The 24,259-nt window shown below is 43.8% G+C and overlaps 1 protein-coding gene across 17 annotated transcripts in view; it reads left to right on the forward strand.

Moving 5' to 3' along the window:
• Positions 1-24,259, forward strand: part of CACNA1C (calcium voltage-gated channel subunit alpha1 C) — a 724,164-nt gene that overhangs the window by 530,212 nt on the left and 169,693 nt on the right. For all 17 annotated transcript variants that reach the window (XM_034781034.1, XM_034780951.1, XM_034780978.1 and 14 more), the window contains exons 8-9: positions 207-310; positions 7,310-7,482. In XM_034781034.1, coding sequence (XP_034636925.1) covers positions 207-310; positions 7,310-7,482 — 277 coding nt within the window. The remainder of the gene's footprint in view (positions 1-206; positions 311-7,309; positions 7,483-24,259) is intronic.

Consider the following 24,259-nt stretch of genomic DNA (forward strand, 5'->3'; position numbering starts at 1 on the left):
CAGAAGGTCATACCTATGTGGAAAAAGGTAGAGAACAGAAGAATCAAAGGAGAAGAAAGAGAAGTGAAGACATCATAAAGAAGAAACATTTGGTACATTTGTGTGTAAATAACCAGAGGCTCTGTTTACAAACCTTTCCATCTGTTCCTTCACCTAATCAGTTCTGCTTTCTCTTTCTGTCTTCTAACTTTCCTTCGTCTTTCCAGATGCAGGACGCTATGGGCTATGAGTTACCATGGGTGTATTTTGTCAGTCTGGTCATCTTTGGATCCTTTTTCGTTCTAAATCTGGTTCTTGGTGTGTTGAGCGGGTAAGCTGCCAGTTTTTGATGTCCTTTTTCCAATGCTGCAGGGCAAGACTCCATAATCAGGGTTCTTCCCAGTCACCCGGATCCCTTCCTTCCTTCCTGACTCAGCTCCATCCAAAATAAAATTCTGAATTCAAGGAAGTTTTTACATTGGTTTTGAAATAAATAACTTAGAACTTGATCAGCCAAAATAACTGTCACAACAAAGTGTTACTCTCTAATGAGGAAATTCAACCTCAGTCCAACCAAAATATCCAGCTCCAACTAGACTGGAGAGAAGACAACTTGGTCTCAATCATAAACTGCAGAAATGCAAAACTTTGAAAACCGTGGTGCTGGTGACTTGGGATCCCTTTGGCTGGAGCCTTGCAGTGCTCAGAAACTGAGCCTGTCTCACTAATTATCATTCCACTCTTCCAGGTCAATGATGCCATAGGAAGGGACTGGCCCTGGATCTATTTTGTTACACTAATCATCATAGGGTCATTTTTTGTACTTAACTTGGTTCTCGGTGTACTTAGCGGGTAAGCAGAACCAGGAAAATGTTTTTTTATTGTTTATATTTTTCATTTATATCTCTATTCCTTCTCTTTGGTTATGGATATAATCGGGCAGTGGTGGGTTACTCTCAGAAACATTTAGTAGAAGCCCCTAGCTTTGTTGTGTAAATACCAAAACATGGCATCAGATGGCCTACCTGAAATGGGGGAAATCTTTGAGTAAATCCCTTTATGAAAAGCCAACATGTTGCCTTTAAAATACTCTTCTCCCTAAAATAACCTTTAGCAGGTGCCATGAAACTACAAGTCCTGAATTTGCCTGAATAAGGACAAGCACATCACTTACCACACCAGGAAGGGATTGTTGGTAAAATCCTGGAAAAATCAGTGGAAGTGAAAGGTGACTAGCATTGTGAAAGTGAAAGGTGATTAGGCAAATCCCTAAACATTTGTAAAATGGGAGTCTTTCCAAACTATTTCTTCTCTACTGAGAGATTCTCTTGTTTAATATCCTTGAAATGTAGGCTGATCGGGGGGATTATTTTCCCCATGAACGAACTAACATATTTTTCTTTAATGGGCACTTCTTCTTTGTTGTACACATTACAGGGTTAGGCATGATGCAGGGAGAAGCCATTTCCTTGTGAGGTTTTATAAGGGTGATCGTGAGAGTCAGATGTGAGTTGGGGTCCAGTAGGGAGGGTTAAAACATCCCCACTGGATGTTCCTTAATTCTTCATTTTAACCTGTGCGACAAAGCATCATTGCTGAGGCCAAGTAAGCAGTTGCCTCACATAAAACCAGCTGTTAATGTACCCAGGAGTTAAACACTGTGCTGGCTTTGGTGAACGAGATAACTAGAAGATCCAAGTCAACAAACGTTCTTGACAAGATTTTCAAAAAATGAATGCCTAGGATTAGGTTCCCAATTCCATATTTAGTCACTGCTGGGTACTCAAGATTGTTAAAATCAGGCTATTTTATTTAGGGGTGTAAATACAGTCAGAGAAGCCTAACTTTAGGCAGCCATTTTTTTTAAAATGTTGGCCCCAGTGCTTACTATACTGAGCCTGGTGGGAAGTTTGGTCAATGTCTGTACCTATCTGCTGTATTGACCACTCTAAACTCTCACATCTAATTTTCATAAGGTGTTCTTGAGGTGAGGGGGCCCTGGCAAATCAAGGGTGACGCTCTCTTAGCAGGAGTGGGAGTTACATACATCACAGAAATGTTGTCCATAATCTCAGAGACAACCAGAACAGGAGGGCAGTAGTAGGCCCAGACAAGAAAAACCTTCTCTGCTGTCCTATAGAGAGATTATGGATTTAGAGGAGGATTCATTACTTTCTGCATCACCCCTACTGAGGGAAAAGTATGCAGGTATGACAACTGCTGCCAGGAGAGGAGCTCCAAGTGAGTAAATGGAGAGGAAAAGAGTCTCCAAAAATAAAGAGTGAGGCAATAGCCTATGTTTGGAAACCTGGAGAGTGATACTGTGGGTCCAGTTTTCAAACATGAGTTCCTCAGTATCAGAGTCAGATTCCCCCACTTAGTCACTCAAATCAGCAGGTAACCATGTAAAATAGCAGTGGAGGTTGGTGGCATAGGAAAGTGAGCAGGCAAAATTGATGGCATCTTTACATGACAAAAAGTCAGTAGCAGTAATTAAAGAATATATATTATCTTGGGGGTGGAGGGGAGGGAAGGGTAGCAGTGCCCACCCTGACAGCACATAAGGTACTGCAGCCAGAAATCACTGAAGCTACACTACACATAAGCAATTGTTAGGGACAGCTGGGATCAACTGTGAGGTCAATCCGCAATTACATCATTGAACTGAATCTCCTTGCCTGTGTTGACTGGACTGTGATAGCTGCACCATTTCTGCTGTACTCTTCACAGTCAACCTGGAGGATCGCACTGGGAGCCATTCACTGTTAACATCCCTGAGAAAGGCTCCTCGTTCTTAGCAAACTGAAATTAGGAGTTGAAGTTTCCAAAAAAACTTTAGAAAAAATAACACAATGTTCAAACAGCTAACTTTCAAATGCAGTTCTGAATTGTACTGAGTCCTGAAATGTCTTCGCCCCTCAGACTCAGATATTCCTCATGCACTCCCTATTTCGATTGATCCATTCTGCATAGATATTACAAAACATTATTCCTGGTGATCTGTACATTCCAAGTAACCCATTCTGTGCATCTCATTTTACACCCAGCATGTCTTTTAGGAAGAGAATTATTTCTTATACTTCATCATTCAAAGGGGAGATGTTACATTCTTGCTCGTATAGGCCTAAATTTTAAAAAATTGTTTCCCAATAATGTGGATACAATTTTGTGCTCACAGTTAAATTAGGGTGTAATTAATTGTGCCTATAAAATGCCTTAATTGCACCTACTTTTTTGCAATTGCAAAATTGGAGGTTGAATTGTGCTCTGGCTAAAAATCAGAGTCATAATCAGTCATTCCTAGATATCTCATTCCATATAGTCATTGTGGACAAGCCAAGCAATATGCTATACCTAGTTATATACTAAAGTAAGTACTATACATATACATAAACATCGCTATAGTCCTGCTACTGGCTTGACTGAGGATTAAGGAATATGGATGTATTTCGAAAGAAAATACCATACCAGTTCAGGGGAAATGATTCCACATAATAATTACAGCAACAAATTTGACTCAAGATTTCAGTTCCCCCAAAGATTGGGGTGTTTACATCTGTGGGTTTGTTTCAGTCCATTAGAGATATGGGTTAGCTGCGAGATTCAGATTCCACTTTCCTCCATACCTATAAGCCATGGTGGTATTCAGATTCATGTTTGTGATTCAGTCAATATCTGATAGTAACTCCAAAAATATGGCAAGCTGACAGGATATTCTGTACCTGTCAGAGTAAATAGAGTTCGAATCCATATGCTGGATTTAAAGCAATCACCAAGATCTTTAAACAGCTGTAAATTCACCATTTTGCTTGCTTTCCATCACTGCTCTGAGTACCAGAGATTTTAAAAAATGGGGTATAATAATAATATAATATAATAATTCTGCATCCCATAATCAGAGCAGGGAAGAAAAGCTTTCCCCTAAATAATACAGGACAAAAGACTCAGCCCAGTCTCACACACTGAAAGGCACTTCCCAGACATACTCCATTTGTTGAGGTTGTACCCAAGTGAAGATTTCTCTTCTAGTTTTCTATAGAAAGAGGGGGAAAGTGAAGTAAATTGAATGCTGGTAAAAACTGCCAGATTTGCAGCCCTCAATTGATGTTGTCTATCCACTGAAAAGAGACAGACTGGTCATTACTCCTGTAAGCCTCCCCCATGCCACTCTCCCATCCTATTTCAGTGTTGTTCTAAGGAGACCACCTGTAGGTTTGAGATGGTAGTTCAATGAACAGGCTCCTTTGGTCCTGGGCGTCCCTGCTGAGACTTCCAATAAAAACAATTAGTGTCAAATGTGATGGTGGTGTAGGTGATGTGCCTCCTGGGAACTGAACTGAGATCACCAGCTCATTTCACATAGGATACTAAATAGCTTTCAGTTAGTAACAACAGTTAGTCATTAACAACTGGATTAGCCTGGATTCTAACTGGCTTCCTAAATATGCATTGTTCTGAATTTCATCAGGAGTTCCCTGACGCATGTAGCCTTCAAGCATCAAGTTTTAATGTTACTACAGTTTAGAAATTAAGCACATTTGATTAAGTCCTGTTCTTTAGAAGGTTTTCTGAAATGGGAAGCCCTCTTACGTTTTGTGAGGGAAGAGTCTGTGCCAATACTGTTCATTTAGGTCAGTGGACTAAGAATTGGGATTATTGGATTCTATTCTGCCACTTTTGGGCTAGCCCAAGGCCTATGTACTACTTAAGCCCTGTTAGGGACCACTGAAGTCCTGCTACCACTCAGTGTAACTGGGACTTAAGTGGTTCCTAACAGGTTTTAAGTGAGATTTAAGTAGTGCATAGGCTTTTTGCTGGCCCTTTGAAGAGGGATGTAATTTTGTGTGACATGAGCCAAGTCTTTATGCCAAAGATCAACATTTTTACACTTGTATGCCCAGATCTAGCCACTTAAATTCATATTTAGATACCTAAATAAGTGTGTTTCCATTGGTGTCAAATGCTCAGCACCTCTGAAAATCAGGCCACTGATTTAGGTGCTTATCTTTAAGCACTCAAATTTGAAATGTTTGGCCTTAATCTTGCTGTTCCTCAGTTCACCCATTTATAAAATAGGGTTAATATTGCTTCCCTACCTCACGTTTTTTCTGAGCATTAAATTCATTAATGTCGGGAAAGCTCTTTGAAAGTCTCAGAGGAGAGATGCTATAGAAGCGAAAAGCATTATTATTATTGATTGATCTTTTCAACATCAATCTTTTTTACATTTCCAAACAACACAGTTGTGGTTCTCAGGGAAAGAACACTAGATTTGTCACTTCTGCCATAGGGCAAAACTCTAACCCGGGACTTATTGTGAAGCTATATTCAGAACTGAGGGCCCAGCCCAACTACTCTCCACTTTCAAGTCTTCATTATCACAACCCCATGAAGCAGGGCAAAAACCAAGCAAGATGACAGAGAAGAGGACCGTGCAGGCGTACTTTGTCACACACTGTAACTCTGCATGTTTGTCTGATTCATGAAGACCTTTTCCTGTGTTTATTCTCTTGCTGCCCAGGTTACAGTCAGGCCTCACAAAGGGCCTGATCCAAAGCGCATAGAAGTCAGTGGGAGTCTTTCCATTGATTTCAGTGGACTTCGGATCACACCCTAGTTGAAAGGGAAACACTTCCTCTCCCAGCTCCATCTGAGTTACCTGAGGACACCACACTTGGCACTGACTGACATGTTTGGGACTTTCAAAAGAGTTTAGCTTTGGTCTAACTGCTCCCTTTGACGTCAATGATACAACTCCAATAGACTTCAATGGGGACAGAGTTAGACCAAAGCTAAGTGCATTTGAAAACCCCACTCTTTGTTGGCAGTATCACCAAAGAGGCTACAGATTAACTGGTCAGAGAGAATGAACTCACATCTTATGCCTAGAGATGGAGGGATTGAGTCTCCACTGCCTGTATCTCATGTAGTCCTTAACACCTGTACAAAATGGGTATAAAATGCTACCACTCAGAATAGTTGCATTTTACACTCACTCTAGTAAATGACACATGGTATGAAACAGTGCAAAATTTAGCTCAGTTCCTGTAAGTCAAGGTTGATCCACATTGGCAGGGTGGTATGGGACGCTTGCACTGTCTGAGCCCATGCTCTACTTGTTCTGTGAATAAATGAAGGTCTGAATCCCTGAGGCTGTCAGTCCAGTACATTTCACCACCACTAAACTCACTTTTTAAAATAAAAGCATCTCACTGGCTTAGAGTTATGGAAGAGAAAGTTCAATCCACTTAAAATTGGATTCCATTCAGTTTAAAAGAAAATCAGTGGTTCCCCAAATATTGTTAAGACAGCAGCTGCAAAAAAATCATGAAGTGAGAACACCCAAAAAAAAGCCACCTTTCTTGAATGCAATCGTGCCACAGGTTCATCTGATTTCCTCTAGTGCAAGAAGAAGTCCAGTATCTAACCAGAGGCGTATCTAACACCTCCAGACAAAGCTGATTCAGGGTAGGATTCTCTGTCCACAGAGGAAGTAGGGGACAGCCCACATAAGACCCACCAAAATGCTTGGATTGGCAACATGGAATTCTTGTTCTTGTGTCTTGTATTTAAGCACATAGTCCATATAATGTTTTGTCATCAAGCTGCCAAATGCTCACCCCAAATCCATTCTCTGGCTATATTCCTAATGGTTATCCCCCAAACTTTGGATTTGCAAATGCTTCCTTCTGGTCAGGGAAAAGCAGGTAATAGTCTCTAATACTGGAAACCTATGGCAAAACACACCGACCTAAATTTTCAAATACAGCATCCCGTGCTGTGGCTGCAGTTTTTCATCCTGGATTAAATGTGTGAACAGAATTGTGGGTGTGTTTAATTATACCCAGAGTTGCACCAATTGAGGTGCAATTGCACTTCCGTTCTGGAGATCAGGTTAGACTTGGCTAAAAATCAGCACTGCAGTCTCTCTCCAGCTGTCAGATTATTGCAGGACATTTAATTTGGATCATCGGATTAAGCTAGTGTAATAATAACAAATATTTGCAAATGACTGGTGGAAAGATGCATATAGCAAAGCATTATAACCTAAAAAGAATGACATTTTATGTAAACATATGCAAGTTTCAGTTACATTCTTAACCAAATGCTGAGAGTTGGCTTTTTCCCAACATATTTACAGAGACTAGAACTGTTATATCTGTATATCTAACAAGGACCACTCCATGTACATATTAATGTGACTTTGAATGAATAGCGGCAGCTGAGGGTCCAAGGTAGGGGATGTCATATTTCCAGTGCAAACCAATCTAATCCCATTGTTTTTCAATCTCTCCCACCCACATCCTGTCCCTCCCTCCCTCCTTGCCAGGGAGTTTTCCAAAGAAAGAGAGAAGGCAAAGGCTCGGGGTGACTTTCAGAAGTTGCGGGAGAAACAACAGCTGGAGGAAGACTTGAAGGGGTACCTGGATTGGATAACTCAAGCAGAAGACATCGATCCAGAAAATGAAGATGAAGGCATGGATGAGGAGAAGCCCCGAAACAGTAAGCAACTTTCCTGTGTCTCTCTCACTGGGCTTTTAGCTAGGGAGGAGTGTTTCAAAATTTGTAGCAGTGAGATTTCTTGCAAGGAAAAATAGATCCATCCTGAGGCATCCACCATTCTTACATTACCATGGTTGTATACTTGTAGGAAGTTGTGGGAGGGTGGAATACATATAAAATAATTGGTATTGATCCACAGATCTTCAGTAACAGTAACATTAAATGCTGATCTTAAAAACGCCACAAACATTATTTGCTGTTGGGAGTGCTCTACAGGGATACATGTTAAAATATACATCTGTCTCCTATTCATTTATTTAATTGCAGTTCAGTGTTGCAGGCTGTTAACATATGGTTAATTACTTTGAAAGCAAAGGTTTCTAGCCAAAGCAGAGCTACAGTATGGTATAAGGGCCAAATCAACCCTGTTATACCGTATTCTATGTAACATTCTGTAACTCCTCTGAAGTCAGTGGAATTGCATCTGATTGTGCCAGGGTCAAATTAAGCCTTAAGACTTTTCTTCTCAGGGAATTCTCTGTTATTTTTGTTCTCTGGAGTTCAGGACATCTTTGTGCAAAGTAACGGGGAATTCACCAAATGTCTCTACTAATCAGAGCTGCTGAAAGAGGAATGGTTACATGACAGCAGCAGTTTCCTATATATCCCTACATTATCCAGATCTTCCCACCCCCTCCTCTTATCAGCACAGACTGCATATTCACTTCTCAGACAGCTAACACCTATCTTTACAAGTCCCATAGTCTGGAAATGTCAGGGCTGGAACCCTTCAGACAGTTACACAATTAAAGGATACTAACATTGTTCTTAGCATTTATTACTAAAATGTGCATTATCAACTGCTTGATTTTGGAAGGGGGGCAGTGAAATATTTCCATTGGGGTAGGGTTACCATATTTCAGCAAGAAAAAAAGAGGACGGGAGGAGCCCCGCCCCTGCCCCTCCCACTTCCCGCCCCCCCAGAACCCCCAACCCTCCCCCCGTTCCTTGTCCCCTGACTGCCCCCTCCTGGGACCCCTGCCCCTAACTGCCCCCCAGGACTCCACTCCCTATCTAAGCCTCCCTGCCTCTTGTCCCCTGACTGCCCCAACCCTTATCCACACCCCCACCCCCAGACAGACCCCTGGGACTCCCACGCCCCATCCAACCACTCCCCACCCCCTGACAGCCCCCCCCCCCAACTCCCAACCCATCTAAACCCCTCTGCTCCCTGTCCCCTGACAGCCCCCCCCCAGAACTCCCAACCCATCTAAACCCCTCTGCTCCCTGTCCCCTGACTGCTCCGATCCATCTCCCCACCCCTGCCACCTGACAGCCCCCCCCCAGAACTCCCAAACACTCCCCCCCTGCTCCTTGTCCCCTGACTGCCCCCTCCTGGGACCCCTGCTCCTAACTGCCCTCCAGAACCCCACCCCCTACCTAAGACTCCCTGTTCCTTGTCCCCTAACTGCCCCCTCCTAAGACCCCCCCCAACTGCCCCCCAGGACCCTACCCCCTACCTGTACCCTGACTGCCCAAAACTTTCTCCACTCCCCCCAAAAAGCTCCCCCCCGTTTCTTGACTGCCACCTCCAGAACCTTCCTGCCCCCTGACCTCCTTACCCTGCTGCTCAGAACAGAGTGTTGGGCTCTGTGCAGCCGAGCCGGACACCTGGCTGAGCTCCCCAGCACAACAAAACCCGGTCCCTGGCCCTGCACAACAAAACCCGGTCCCTGGCCCTGCACAGTGCTGCCGGACTGGGCTGCAAGGGAGCTGCCTGCTCAGAATGCAGGGCGGATCCGGCTCCTCTACAGCTGCTCCTGAGTCCAGCCCGGGACTTCCCTGCAGCCCTCCCAGCCGCTCGCTCTGCTCTGCCGGGGGGAAATCCCGGACATTGTGAGTGCTTTACAAATTCCCCCCGGACGCTATTTTTAGCACAAAAAGGAGGACATGTCCGGGTAAATCCGGACGAATGGTAACCCTACATTGGGGTGTATTATTGCCCTAATTGCTGATGAAATCAATAGCTCTCAAGGAGGAAAACGTTTGCCCTATTCCCCCCTCTGACCAAACAAGCAAAATCCAAAAGACAATCCCCTTTGAGACCATATACAGGCAACATGTTGACACTGAAATGATTTGTTTGAGCAACAAAGTAAGATTAGTATCAGAGGCTGGTGGGCTTCTCCAGGGCAAGCTCTAGCACTGATCATTGTACCACCAAAGCTCTTGATTTTGCAAAAGTGCACGTTGTTAATTAACGCCAATGGCCAAATCCTGTTCACTTTACTCAAGCAAATTAGACCTGGTGGAGTAAATAGGAGCTCTGGGTGCTCCATCTCTCTAAAAATCAGATAACTTTTATTTAGACACCTAAATGGGGCCTGTTCTCAAGTTTGAGAATTTAGGCTCAAGAACTTCTTAGGTTAGAATCTGGCTCAGGTTGTTAATGACCAAATATTGGTGATAGCTGCTCAGTGGCCTATAATATTTGAAATGGGTCTGGAGATCTAACCGTAATCCTCAGTGCAAAGTTGTCCACATTAAAAAAAAAAAAAAAACACGACCGGGATTCAATTAGCACCTTTATATGAAGTCTCAGCAAAAATACCCAGGATTAAATTGACACAGTGCTCAATACAAAACCCACTGAAGGTAAGAGAAGGCTTTCTATTGACTTCAGTAGGTATTGGATCAGATCCATAGAGTCTCCCCTGTAGGTGGTCCCTTCAGGAAAAGGTTAAGACACATTAACAGTTTGATGAAACCCTTGTACTGCTGCTTCCTGTTTTGTATCTGTTCTGAGAGTCAGCAGAGAATAGCCGTCTCCACTACAGTTTTTGAGCATGAGATTCATTCTGAAATTCTGGTAACAAAAAAGAGTTAATCAGACTTCAGCCCTTGACTAAGTTTGCTAATTCCAAGGTAGGCAATCGAAATGTGAGCTAACAAATTCCATTTACGTGGGGCAAATCTGTGATGCCCTGGGGAAGCTGAGAACTAAAGGCTAACACATCTGCAAACTGCACTCAGTTTTCTGTGTCTCATTGCCTTTAGCTGGCTCAGCTATGCAAGGATGAGTTTTGTAGGTGCTTGTCTCAGTTTGTCCCATAATGTATGTAAGTCCCTCTGGAGGTTGTCACTATTGTCCATGAATGAAACAATGAAATGTCATTAGCAACATTTACTAACTTGCTGTCTGTTTCTTCTTCAAAATGATTAACGAACAGAGCATCTTAGATAGCATTGGTTCCAATACTGGCCACTTGGGGAACTTCTGTTAACTAGTCTCCACTCTAGAGAGTAACCATTTTCTGTGACACTATGTTGTTTGTCACTTAATCAGTTTCTCTTCTATGACAAGATCAGGCTTCGGAACAGAAGACTGAACTGTCTAATAATGCTGTAGGGTGAAATCATGCTTCTACAGATAGACACCACAGCGACGGGTATAGGAGGGAAGTGGAATGATGCTGGCTACACATTAGTGACATGAGTCACCCTGGCAATGCAGACAGGATAGGATAGGCCAAGCAGCCAAGTCACAATATGGAACCTACATTCCTACTCTTCTGAAAAAAGGCTGTATGTGCCCCCGTTAGCTAATGCTGCAAATGGCATTATGTTTGCTAGCTGACAGGGGACCTGGCCATGCTCCCAGGGCTGGCAAACAAAACCCTCTTGTAGCCTTGGTGCACTAGCCAGTGCAATAGCTGGACGCTCTCCTTTTCATTTGCTTGAGAACTGTTGCCCCCATCTCCACTAGGATTTGGCCCCTAAGGCCAGTATGTGAACCCCTTAGTACCATTGGGGAACAGTTAATTGCATGAGAAGCAGGGGCGGCTGTAGCTTTTTTGCCGCCCCCAGCACGGCAGGCAGACTGCCTTCAGCGGCTTGCCTGCGGGAGGTCTGCTGGTCCCACGGCTTCAGCGTACCCGCCGCCAAATTGCCGCTGAATCCGCAGGACTGGCGGACCTCCCGCAGGCAAGCCGCCAAAGGCTGCCTGGCTGCCGCCCTCGCAGGGACCGGCAGGGCGCCCCCTGCAGCTTGCCGCCCCAGGCACGTGCTTGGAGCGCTGTTGCCTGGAGCCGCCACTGATGAGAAGTCCAAGTGAAATAAAGGAGACTCCCCGGGTGAGTAACTGCTCATCCATGCGAGTTAGTGGTTCACAATCTGGCCCTGTGTGTTTATAAGTAAGACTTTTTTTTGCATCTGGTGGTTTTATTTGCAGTTGAATGAATAGAGAGCTCATGTTATAAAAACACCACAGTGTCTTTGTAATGGTTCCGAGTTTAAATCTTTACTGATGTCACAAGTTATACTGTGCTGCCAAATAATTGATTTAGAAAAACACTTCTGATTGCCCTGTACCGATAAGTAGTATACATGTCATTGTTTAGAATATCTATTTGTCTTTCATGTGTATGAGAAGACACTCCTGGTATATTTACAGTGTATACATAGAAGACTTCCCAACTTTCATATCCCATCCCCCACAAACCAGTCTCCCATGTGGCAATGCAGAGCAGCCCAAAGCAATTGTGGTCTAAGGAATGAGAGGCTAGGGCAGGGGTCGGCAACCTTCGGCACGCGGCCCATCAGGGTAATCCACTGGCGAGCCGTGAGACAGTTTGTTTACGTTGACCGTCCACAGGAGGGAAGTGGAATGATGCTGGCTACACATTAGTGACATGAGTCACCCTGGCAATGCAGACAGGATAGGATAGGCCAAGCAGCCAAGTCACAATATGGAACATACATTCCTACTCTTCTGAAAAGAGGCTGTATGTGCCCCCATTAGCTAATGCTGCAAATGGCCATGCTGCGGCTCCCCTGCAGCTCCTATTGGCCATGGTTCTCCTTTCTTACATGCTTTGATGAGCAGTGAATTAGTAAACAATGTTGTTATTTAAATTATCAGCATTGAGCATCTCAATTATTTCACAGAGGTGATGGGGCTGTTCAGACTTCTGAGCTATTGTTTCAGGCTCTCTGCAGACTTCAACAGATGTCTCTGGACCAGTTACACATGGGTCACTTGAGTTAACTATTTCAGCAATGGATTTAAGTTTTTTAATCAAAGCTGAGATTCTTAAGAATAAGAAGGCAGCTTGACAGAAATGCTGGTATGCCAGACCCCCATGTACCAACCTAATTTGAGTGTTACTAATGTGGTTAATATCTATTTATGATCACACCACTCATCAAAAAGATTCTAAACCATTTTACATAGAGAAATCACTTCACCTCCCATTGCACTGCAGCTATTTCTGGATGGAAGGTGAGAGCTGTTTAAAACTCCATTTCCATGGGAATCCTTTTATGATGGTGTGAAGGTACTTTCCCCACAGGTGTACTATTCTTTTCACAGTGCAACATCTCATTTAAAATTTGGGGTTGTAAATTTTCAAGGGAGCGTGCTGTGAGGTGTTCATCTTTAATGTGAGTCAGACAATTACGTTTGAACACTTAATTTTTGAGGTTGCATAGATAGAGCACAGGACTAAGAATCAAAACACCTGGGCTCTAATGTGATCTCTGACATTGACTCACTCTATGACCTTTGACAAGTCACTTAGATTCTCTGTGCCTCAGTTTTCCCATCTGTCAAATGGGTGTGTGGTTAGGCATAATTGATTAGTGTTTGCAAAGCTGTGTGTGATCCTTGAAGAGAAAATGTTATTATCCAGTGACTATTGTTACTCTATTTGTCTTGTTATGGTGTTCTTTTTGTCTGCTCAGGTTTTTTGGTTGTTTTTTTTTAAAATGGGGAACAAAGTCAGCAGACTTCAAGGCAGAGTTAAATAGCAAATAACAAACTTGTTTGATTATTAGGCCAGTGCCTCAGCTGCTATAAATCAGTGAAGCTCAGAGAGTCACCAATTTACATCCTCTGGAATCTGACCCACATAGTCTATCTAAAGTAGGCCCAAACCAGAAAATATATGCTTTCAGTGTCTTCTCAATCCTAGAGCACAGTGGGGAGACTTCCTGCTCTGTAAACAGGGCTGTCTGTTCCGGCCCAGGAATCTGCCTACTGTGAAACTGAGATGACGAGGCATAGGAAAGAGAAGTCTCACTTGCAGCCTGTTGGCTTTTGGATTGGCTGCCTGTGTCTGTTCCTAAGGGGGTTGCTGACCTTGGCCATATGTCATTAATCATATTTCTATCTGCTGTCGCTCTCCTGACGCCTCCACACTGTGCTCTGAGCCATGATGGGTGTTAACAGCCCTAAGATGAGAGGCCGACAAATCCAAGTGCCACAACACTGAGGGACTTAGTAGAGAAAAGATGGGTAAGCAATGAAGACAGCCAGAGCTACATATTCTATACAGACTTCAACTGATAATATCCCTAAAAGAGACCTCGGCATTCTTCTGAACCAGTTTAATTGATTTTATCTCTCACATCTGTTCAGGGGACATCCACAGAGTTGGCTGCATTCATCTGCTGTGTCTTAGGGAATGGCTGAGAGGTAATGCAGCAGCGTTATTTGCAAACATGATTTAACAATTACAGCAGATGCAGAGTGGAGGAGGTAAAGAGGCATCTGGAGGCTGTTTGTGTTGATGGTTTTCATCTTTGCCCTTTTCCTGATGGGCTTTTTTGCAGAGGAAGAAAACATTAATTTGATCCAGGAGAGAAACGCACGACATGCCACAAAACAGATGCTGAGCTTCAAAATTATAGCAGAACACGATAGCAAAGAGATTTCCCCTTCCTGTTGTACAGCAACTGGGAGTTTGCCCTGTTTTATCTGTTATAAAGAATGGGGTGCTCGTGCATTGCGGTGTGTAGAAACAGGAACTTCAGCAAAGGCCAGATTCTCCCTTTGTTGAAGCTGAATGGCAAATCTCCCATTGGCGTCACTGTTGCCATCCATTGCTCCTGCCACTCACATTTTCTCCCTCCCTCCCTTTCAGTTCTGATTGGTATAAGTTTTGCTATCAGTAGGGGTGCAACCCCACTGATTTCATTGGCATTCATAGGATTTCATTGGCGTTCACAGGTGTGATGGACAACATACTTTGGCCCATTTTCTGACAGCAAAAGCATTTTGTGATTAGAGGTTGCTCATTTTCCCACTTAAAATCATATCCAAGACTTTAATGTAAATTATAACAAGAACTGATAGCTCATCTAATGGGACAAAGATACTAAGATCTAATTACATTCCAGGGCTTTGTTGTAATGGGACTGATGCCTGGAGAAAGTCAGATCCTCATGTAGTTTAGCGGGAAAAGCAGTGGAAATCAGTGTATCGCCCCTCCAAACTATGTAGGAATGGCTTAGCAAGTACATTAAGTGGTGACAAGTACAAGGGGTTTTGGCTGCACATCAAGATTTGTGCCTGATTCGCAATAGGAATGTGAGGAAGCCCAAATGAAAAGACAGAGAGAGAGCCCAGAACAACAGGCAGGTTGTGAACCAGAGGAGAAAATTGCCCAAATTCTAAAATTAAAATCCTACATAGCTTGAAAAGAAACAATCTCAGGCTTCACAGAAATTACGGTAGGGTCTGTTTGACCTTTGGGGTCATCTTTACTCAAGGAAGAACTCACTAATTCTCTAATGAACTAGCAATAAATAGACTTTTCCACCAAGATCAGACCTGCTTGTCTTGCCTTAAAAGTCCCTCGTTTTGCCTTATGCAAATATCCAGTGTTTCTTGTGGACAGAGGTATGTTGTGGTGATCAGGTGATTTCAGCATAGGCAGCAGAGTGTTTTTCATTTGTGGCGTGCAAGGGACGTTGTCAAAAGCCAACCATTTTAAGCAGAAACATCTAGGCGGAAAAGTAGAATAGGAAAGAAGAGTTTTCAGCTGAAAAGGTAAAACTTTAAGAAGGAATGGGGAGCTGCTGGATGCTGAGCTGTAGCTCTTGAAAATCTGCTATGGCATTTGAGTGCATAACTGGGAGCTGTGCGCTTGTGAAAATCTGGCCAGAAGTGAGGGGAATACAAAAAGCAATGGAACAGGATGTGAAGAGAGAAATATTTTAGGGGACCAGAAAAAGCAGCCCCAGGAGTAACAACCTGACCACATTATCTTGGGATAACTCGCAAGGTCTATGAAATCATTTGACTCCTTTGCACAATACACGGATAGAGGCCACCACTTTTCCCTTAATGTTCACTTTGCTCAGGATTTACCCACACAATTCCTATTGACTTGAATGACTCTTCTTAAGCCAAATTCTGCCCTGGTTTACACCATGTGCAATCCCCACTGACTCCAGTAGGATTTGCACGGACTTTGTCTAACTGACTTTAATGAAAGTTGTCTCTAAATCCTGTGCATCCCTTTGAAAACCTAAGATTTTGAGGCTGTATGCTGTGGAATGTGTTTAGTGTGCATTGATTCTAATTCTAATGTTGATTCTAGTGAGAATAATAAGACAAGTGAGTTGTTAATTTCACATATCAGCTAGCTCTGTGCCCTCTGAATCATATATGCTGAGTGTACTGATAGGTAAATTGTCAGCCCTACAAAGCCAACATAGTGCTGTGGAATCACATGTAAAGCAGAAAGTACATAGCTGGATTTCCAGAGACCGGGTTGTAACCCTGAATTTGTAGAGCTGGCCTTGGAAAAGTCTTGTTTTGATTTATAAACTGGTCAAACTTTATGTGAAAATAACAGATGAAGGTTTCAAAATGGAAAAACTAGATGTTAGTTTTAGAGGGGAACTTTTCAGACTCCAGTCCCAATCCTAACTGCTTTTTTAGGTTGCCATTATCTGATTATGTAGCCAAAAAAGTATAAACTGGGACAACATCTGCTATCAGTTTTCCCAGAATAAATTTGGAATAACTGCAGTGAAGTCAATTCAGTTAATCCTGATTTACTCCAGAGTATCTCTGAGCAAAATTTGTCCCATTGTATTTCAAATGAACACTCAGGAACAAAGTCAGCAGAACAGTGGCTGGACAGTACGGTGCAGTTTGCTGTTTTGGAAGCTGTCACTCACTGTAAAAAACTCAGGAAGTAGAAGTCTGTGTAAAAGTTGTAAGAGCCAAGACACAGGTTGAAAATGAAGTCTTTGTCAACTCGTTTCCTTAGCTAACCAAATAGCAGCTTGAGGATGGTGTCCTACAACCTGATTGCATTTTGCCCCCCTTGCATAAATACCAGACAATAAAAGCCCATGTCATGGAATGATTTATTATCTGTCAAAAACGGCTCTAAAGAAGGAGAGTGCACGGCAGCATCTACCTTTATCATTGTCCACTGATGTGGAAAATAATCATCTGGTAACTAAGAAAAGATTAGCTACAAACTCCAACCATTGTAGGCATTCTGAAAGGGAGTCTGGTGATACGCCACAGGAATACAGGCAACCAATCTGGACTTATTCTCAGTAGACTTGAGTGACAGAGCTATGGGGAAAATGTGCAAATGTCCACAAATTATATTGATTCTCTCTAGGGACGAACCCCACATCCTGCACCACATCATTGCTGGAGGATACATCAGTTTAGGCTTCAAACTTTGCTTGGGTTTGTGTTGCTGCCATCTATATTTAGCATGTGGCCTGGAAAAACCTTTTGGGTTACATCAGGGGGTTCTCAACCTTTTTCCTTCTGAGCCCTCCCCCACCTCCCAACATGCTATAAAAACTCCACAGCCCACCTGTGCCACAACAACTGGTTTTCTGCATATAAAAGCCAGGACTAGTGTTAGGGGGTAGCAAGCAGGACAATTGCCCAGGACCTCACATCACAGAGGGCCCCACAAATCTAAGTTGCTCAGGCTTTGGCTTCAGCTCCAGATGACTAGGCTCAGGGCCCCGGGCTTCGGCCCCATGCGGTGGGGCTTCGGCTTTCTGCCTTGGGCCCCAGCAAGTCTAATGCCGGCCATGTTTGGTGGACCCCCTGAAACCTGCTTATGGCCCCCTGCAGCGGGCCCCAGGCACTTGGTTGAGAACCACTGGGCTACATCACTTCTGCGGTCCTTAGGCAAAACTCCCATTGAAGTCACTGAGAATTTTGCCTGGGTACATCCCAAGGTTCTAATCTGTCTGCATTTCTTGTCAACCGCAAAACTCCTGAAGTGTAAGGTCAGCAGAATTTTGTCCAATTTGAGATGTTGATGCAGCAAAAGAAAGAATTGTGTGTGCAAGCTTAAATTTGAGTGCTTACTCACAACTTTGATGTTCTGTGAATATAGTTGTTTGTATGGAATAGTATGTGAGTTTTTCTCTCTTAAATGACTACTGCATTTAATATTTTCCAGTTGATAACACTTAGCCAAATTCATTCTTGGTATGGAACATAAGCTTTCGTGGGTGAATGCCCTCTTCATCAGACGCAAGTGAAGTGGGCATTCACCCACGAAAGCTTATGCTCCAATACTTCTGTTAGTCTTAAAGGTGCCACAGGACCCTCTGTTGCTTTTTACAGATTCAGACTAACACGGCTACCCCTCTGATTCTTGGTATAACTCAAGTGACTAGAATTGAGTTATACGAGGATGAATTTGACCCACTATGTTTACTTGTATTTTGTCTGTGTGATTAAGATGGTTGAATTTAAGGAAATCTGGGTTCAACTAACACATCTTCCCAACACCCATGTGGCCACTCTGAATATCTTATATTTATCACATTTAGCCATTCAAATGGTTACCATGATATTTGTGATAATTTCTCATTCTAAGCATGAGACTGATAAAAGGAGTCCATGGGAAGTTTATCAGGGTGCTCAATGTGGGTAGAGTTGTCAAGTGTCCGGCTTTCGACCGGAGCCCGCACTTCCTCCCGTGCCCCAACCCTCTGCCCCAGCCCTGAGCCCCCTCCCACACTCTGAATGCCCTAGCCCAGAGCCCCCTCCTATACCCCAAACCCCGCACCCCCAGCTGGAGCCCCCTTCTGCATCCTGAACCCCTAATTTCTGGCCCCACCCTGGAGCCCACACCCCCAGCCCAGAGCCCGTACCTCCTCCCATACCCCAACCCCCTGCCTCAGCCTGGAGTCCTCTCCCACACTCCAAACCTTTCAGCCCCACCCCCCTACCCGGAGCCCCCTCCTGCACCCGAAACCTCTCATCCCAGACCCCGCATGCCAACCCAGAGCCCTCACCCCCCTCCCGCACCCCAACCCCCTGCCCCAGACCAGTGAAAATGAGCGAGTGAGTAAGAGTGGAGGAGAGCGAGCGACAGAGGGAGGCAAAATGGAGTGAGCGGGGGCAGGGCCTCGGAGAAGGGGTGAGGCAGAGGGCAGGACAAGGGTATTTGGTTTTGTACAATTAGAAAATTGGCAACCCTAACTGTGGGTGGCATCATACTCAATTTAAATCTGATAAACTGAATTGGAAAATGGCCTTTCATTGAAAAAGATTTTTTTGTGAAAAAGTTTCAATTCCATTTTTCAACAAATTTCAAAACAAAAATGCTCAGGAAAAGAGTAATATGGTTTGGTATTTTTGAATATTTAATTTCAAAGTTGTGGGGGAAAGTCCACTTTATATCAAGCTTCTCCTATTTCCTCTTCTGCCCCCCCCCTTCCCCTGGTCCCAGAAGAAAGAGAGAGAAATGTTGAAAAGTGATAGAAAGTATCACCTGAAGAAGAACTCTGTGTAGCTTGAAAGCTTGTCTTTTTGACCAACAGAAGTTAGTCCAATAAAAGATATTACCTCACCCACCTTGGTTGTCTCTCTAATATTCTGTGACTAACATGTCTACAACAACACTGCAAATAGACATTAGCACTGAAGAACATAAGAACGGCCATATTGGGTCAGACCAAAGGTCCATCTAGCCCAGTATCCTGTCTTCTGACAGTGGCCAATACCAAGTGCCCCAGAGGGAATGAACCGAACAGGTAGTCAGCAAGTGACCCATTCCTAGCTTCTGGCAAACAGGCTAGGGACACCATCCCTGCCCATCCTGGCTAATAACCATTGATGGACCTATCCTCCATGAATGTATCTAGTTCTTTTTTGAACCCTGTTATAGTCTTGGCCTTCACAACATCCTCTTGTAAAGAGTTCCACAGGTTGACTATGCTAAGGTTGACTTAGTCTTAATTTTAAAAGTGTTTCTCTCCATTTTTTACTTTCTCTCTGTCTTTGAGTGAAAGTAACAGAAAATGAACATTTGGGGTAAAATACTGGCTCCACTGGTGAAATAATGGTAAAACGCCCATCGACATCAATAGGACCAGGATTTCATCCTTTGATTTTTTTACCACAGGAAAAAAAAATTAAAAGTGAGAGTAGATTCCGCTCTCCCCCCCCCTTCCTTTCCCCCCCCCACACACACACACTTTCTCTTACTTTTTACCTTTTTATACTGGAAGAAAAAGTGGCAGGTAGAAGTAAAAAGGAAAGTACATTTCCTACCCACCCCACTTTGTCTCACTTTTTTTACTTTCCTCCCCTTTTATCCAGTGAAAAAAGGAGGAAAGTTTAAAAAGAAAGAGGTTTGGGCTCTAGTGATCTAACTTACAACCAAGGGTGCTGGAACAATTTATATAGTGGGGGTGCTGAAAGCCATTGAACCAAACTGTAAACTCTGTATATAATGGGAAACACTTCAAGCCAGGGGATGCGGTACCACCCCTAGTTCCAGCACCTACACTTACAACTTTTTCCAGCTTCTCACTTCCCTGACTCTTGCAACCTGGATTGCAAACAACATTCCATTGAAATCTGCTAGAGTAGTGGTGTGTGACCAGCTACAGCATATAAAAGCTGACATTAACGTTTACAGGGCACAAGATTTTCTGCTGTGAAGGTTATTTCCCTGGCAAAGAATGATTGATGAGAAGGCCATTCTGTTTGGCCTATTCGAAGGGAGACTTATAATGGTGTGGGAATCCTGTTTAATATCACTGAGATCACTATGCAAAAACATCACTGAAGGTGAGCCCTGACAAGGGGCTGATAATAAATGTGGTCCTGGAAGGAACCTTTTCCAGATGAATAAATCTCCACTTACCCTACTGGAAAGGAAAGCATTGATTGAAGTTATCAAGACATATCTGATGGTACCTTGAGTCCTCCTCTGGGAAGAGGACTTTGTGTAGGAAACAGTCTGGGTGTAACAGGGTCAGTGGCTTGCCCATGTGCCCTACTTGAGAGGAATCAGGTGATTCCAATATAAAAGGCAGCAGGAAGCTAGAGGGAAGGGTATGATTCAGAGAGGAGCTGAAACTGTCAAGGGAAGGAAGTCTGGCAGTAAGTTGGGAAAGCTTAGGAAACTGCAGCTATCCCTGCAGATGCTGCAGAAAGTGGTAAGAAGGCTCCTGCAGGGCCCTGAGTCAGTGGGGAGAAGGCACTAGCTGAGAACTTGTGGAGGAAGGACAAACTCCAGGCTGGGGATGCTGGGATGTGGACAGTCAGACCCTCAGGGAGAAGGGGCTGTGCCTAGCTAAAACTGGGATAAAGACTGTGAGAGTTTATATTCTATTTTCAAAGACTTTGTGTTATTTTGGAGTACTGGGGGAGAGAGAATGAACTAGGGTTGAGGCCTGGAGGGCTGATGTGTACCTATATAAATGGGGATTGTTTGAATTACCTTAGAACAGTGAGTTCTTAAGGGGGCCTAGACAGGGCCAGCTCCAGCATCATCTCAGCAAGCAGGTGCTTGGGGCGGCCAAGGGGAAGGGGCGGCACATCGGGCTCTTTGGCGGCAATTTGGCAGTGGGTCCCTCAGGAATTGCCGCCGAAAAGAAAGCGGCGCGGTGGATCCTGGCTTTTTTTTTTTTTTTTTTTTTTTGCCGCTTGGGAGCCGGCCCCGGGCCTAGATGAAAGGGAAGTAGAGGCGGGACAGCCAAAGGGGCAACCCTAGCCAGGAGCGCGTGTTGGGGAGGCAGTAGGTGGCCACTGTGCTACAGTGGGCAAAGCTGTCAATCACATGCTCTTAGATATAATGAACATGCTTAACTCCAATGATTAAACAAATTGATATAAAACATGGGATCTTCTTCCTTAAAGGTTTTTAAGGTCAGGCTTGACAAAGCCCTGGCTGGGATGATTTAGTTGGGGATTGGTCCTGCTTTGAGCAGGGGGTTGGACTAGATGACCTCCTGAGGTCCCTTCCAACCCTGATATTCTATGTGCACCACCAGCATCTCCATAGAGACCTGGGGTGCAGTTTTTATAAGAGGTGCTACAAAAAAAGCAGAACTGACCGAGTATATACCAAGGCCAAGACTTTCAAAAATGAATGCCTGAAGTCCTGCTCCTAAATCTGTATTTGGGCATTTAAATTAACGGTGTCGTTTTCAAAAATGTGGAGCATCCACCAGTTTGTACTGAAGTCAGTGAAAGCGACTGAGTACTCAACACTTTAAAAAAATCAATTGTTGCAGTTATGGTATCAGGAGACACCTTCATTGAAAAAGGGCAACAGTGCATTCAAAGCACAGGTGGACACCTGTGGAACAGGATTACACACATAGGTGCTGGAACTAGGGGTGTGGGAGGTGCTGCAGCACCCCCTGGCTTGAAGTGGTTTCCATTATATAGAGAGTTTACAATTTGATTCAATGGCTCTCAGCACCCTCAGTATAAAAATTGTTCCAGCCCCCCTGATTACATGACAATAATCATGCCTGAAATCCAAAGGACTTTTTAGATGGTGTTGAGAATTCTGAGTAGCGAGGTGGTGTTAGGCAGTGAGAGCTGGGAGATATGGAGCGTGTTGTTGGAGCTGTGGATGATAATTATTTGTATGAAACAGTAGCAGAACTGAGTCGCTTTATATACATCGCATAGTTTACAGTCTAAATCGAGAAAGTAGACAGGCAGGAGAAAGGAAGTAGTATTCCTATTTTCATGAAATCATAGATTTTTTAAAGCCAGAAGAGACCACTAAAACAACAAGGAGTCTGGTGGCACCTTAAAGACTAAATAAATAAATCTGTTAGTCTTTACGGTGCCACTGGACTCCTTGTTGTTTTTGTGGATACAGACTAACACGGCTACCCCCTTATAAGAGACCACTGTGATTGTCTGGTCTGACTTCTTGCCTAACGCAGGCCATAGGATTTCCCTGTGTTAATTCCTGCTTCAGGTCCAATATCTTGGCATGAACTAGAGCACCTCATTTTACAGATAAAGAAGTGTAATCAGAGAGAAAGCGACTGGCCCAAGGGCACACAGGAAGTCTGTAGCAGAGCCAGAAATTGAACCCAAGGCTCCTAAGTCCAATTCCAGTGCCTGAAACACAAGACTATTCTTGAAGGATACAAGACATGTGGTGGGACTAGACATTGGGGAAGTTGTTTTGGTGTCTTTTTTCCAAATGTAAGAGTAGATTGACAGTGAGTGTCTTTTTTTTTTTTTTTTTTTAAATCTTTTATTTTGGTTACTCCTTTGCTTCCTCTATATTGTAAATATTTTATTTGCAGTTTTACATGCAGTGAAGGAAACCGGCAGGCCAAGACTGACCTACCTTGGCAAATCGGTGTGCAGGCTGAGGCCTGGCTGCAGTAGCCAGAAATGCTGCATCAGAGGACAGAGGTGCATTGGCAGAGTAGCGTTGGGGAAGGTTTTGTAGCCTGGGCCTGTATTGCCCCTTACTCAACGCCAATCTCACCTGTCCCTCACTTTCAGAAACACCAACATTCACACACAAACATTTTAAAAGCAAGAATAAAATATTAAAAAAAATAAAAAGCAGAGTTTAGACAGCTAACTGCTGACCTCATAGGTCCCAGCTGTTGCAAGAGACCAATGTAATTAGACTGCCTGTTAGCTACAGCTATGTTGTTGCTTTTTCCTGAGGCAGAATTTAGTCAGAAGGAATCTAGGTGACCTTACACAGTTGAACTGGAAAATGTGCTGCTGAATCAATCGCCATCACTGGCACAATTGAGAGGAATTCAGTTACAAACAGCACTGGCACAGCTGAGAGGAATTCAGTTATGAACAGCATTGCAATCCTTCTCATTACTTAGGTAGGATACAGGAAGCCTATAATAAGAACCTAGATGTGGCTCAAGCAAGAAGAAACAAAGATTCTTGCTCTGTGACCAGACCGTCTCACAAGAGGCCTCTTCCTCTGCTCCAAGGGAAGAAAACTCTCATCCACTCCAGCTATCTCTATCCAGCTATCAGATAATAGGCTAAAAATCCTAAACCACCTTCTGTTGTCTCTGTTTATGAGAGGAAATACACATCCCCACACCCCAAATGTCCTACGGGCTTCAAGTTTTGAAAGAAAGACAGAAAAATAATTTTCCCCCCTTGGGGTAATTGAACCTATAACAGCTGCCACACAACACCTGTCTAATCTTCACTCCCACAGCAGTTCTTCAGTAGCAGGCTTGTGGAGGTGAGTCAGTATTTAGTGAATTAGCCTTTCACCTCTTGAGACTTGGATTCAGACTCTGCTTGAGGGCACATGAGGTTTTATTAAAACTGCTCTCAGCCGTTCATAACACCACAGCACATTTATCCTCTCTGCTTAAGAGAGGACTGGAATAGGAGGTGGTTTTCCAGGTCTTAACTGAGATGCATCAGTAAAGTTTTCTGGGGGGCCCAGAACTAGACTAGCATGGGTCATTGCAGATCAGTTTTGAGCTGTGTTCACAGTTGTGTTATGTCCCCTCGACTGGAGTAATAATGAAAGTCAAGGTCAGAATTGAAAGGCATTGGCAGAGTTGCATGGGGTACTCCAGATCAGAGCATTAAAAGACTTTGGAGGACCCAGGAATGGAAGAGCAGGGGATATTTAAGGTCAGGAATGAGTTGTTTTCACACAGCTGGGTGAGGGAAGCTTGCATAACACCCAACCACACTAAGCTTAGCTCAAGCTGGTGTTATCAGTCC

This window comes from Trachemys scripta, chromosome 1 (assembly GCF_013100865.1).
Source record: "Trachemys scripta elegans isolate TJP31775 chromosome 1, CAS_Tse_1.0, whole genome shotgun sequence".
Taxonomy (NCBI): Eukaryota; Metazoa; Chordata; order Testudines; family Emydidae; genus Trachemys; species Trachemys scripta.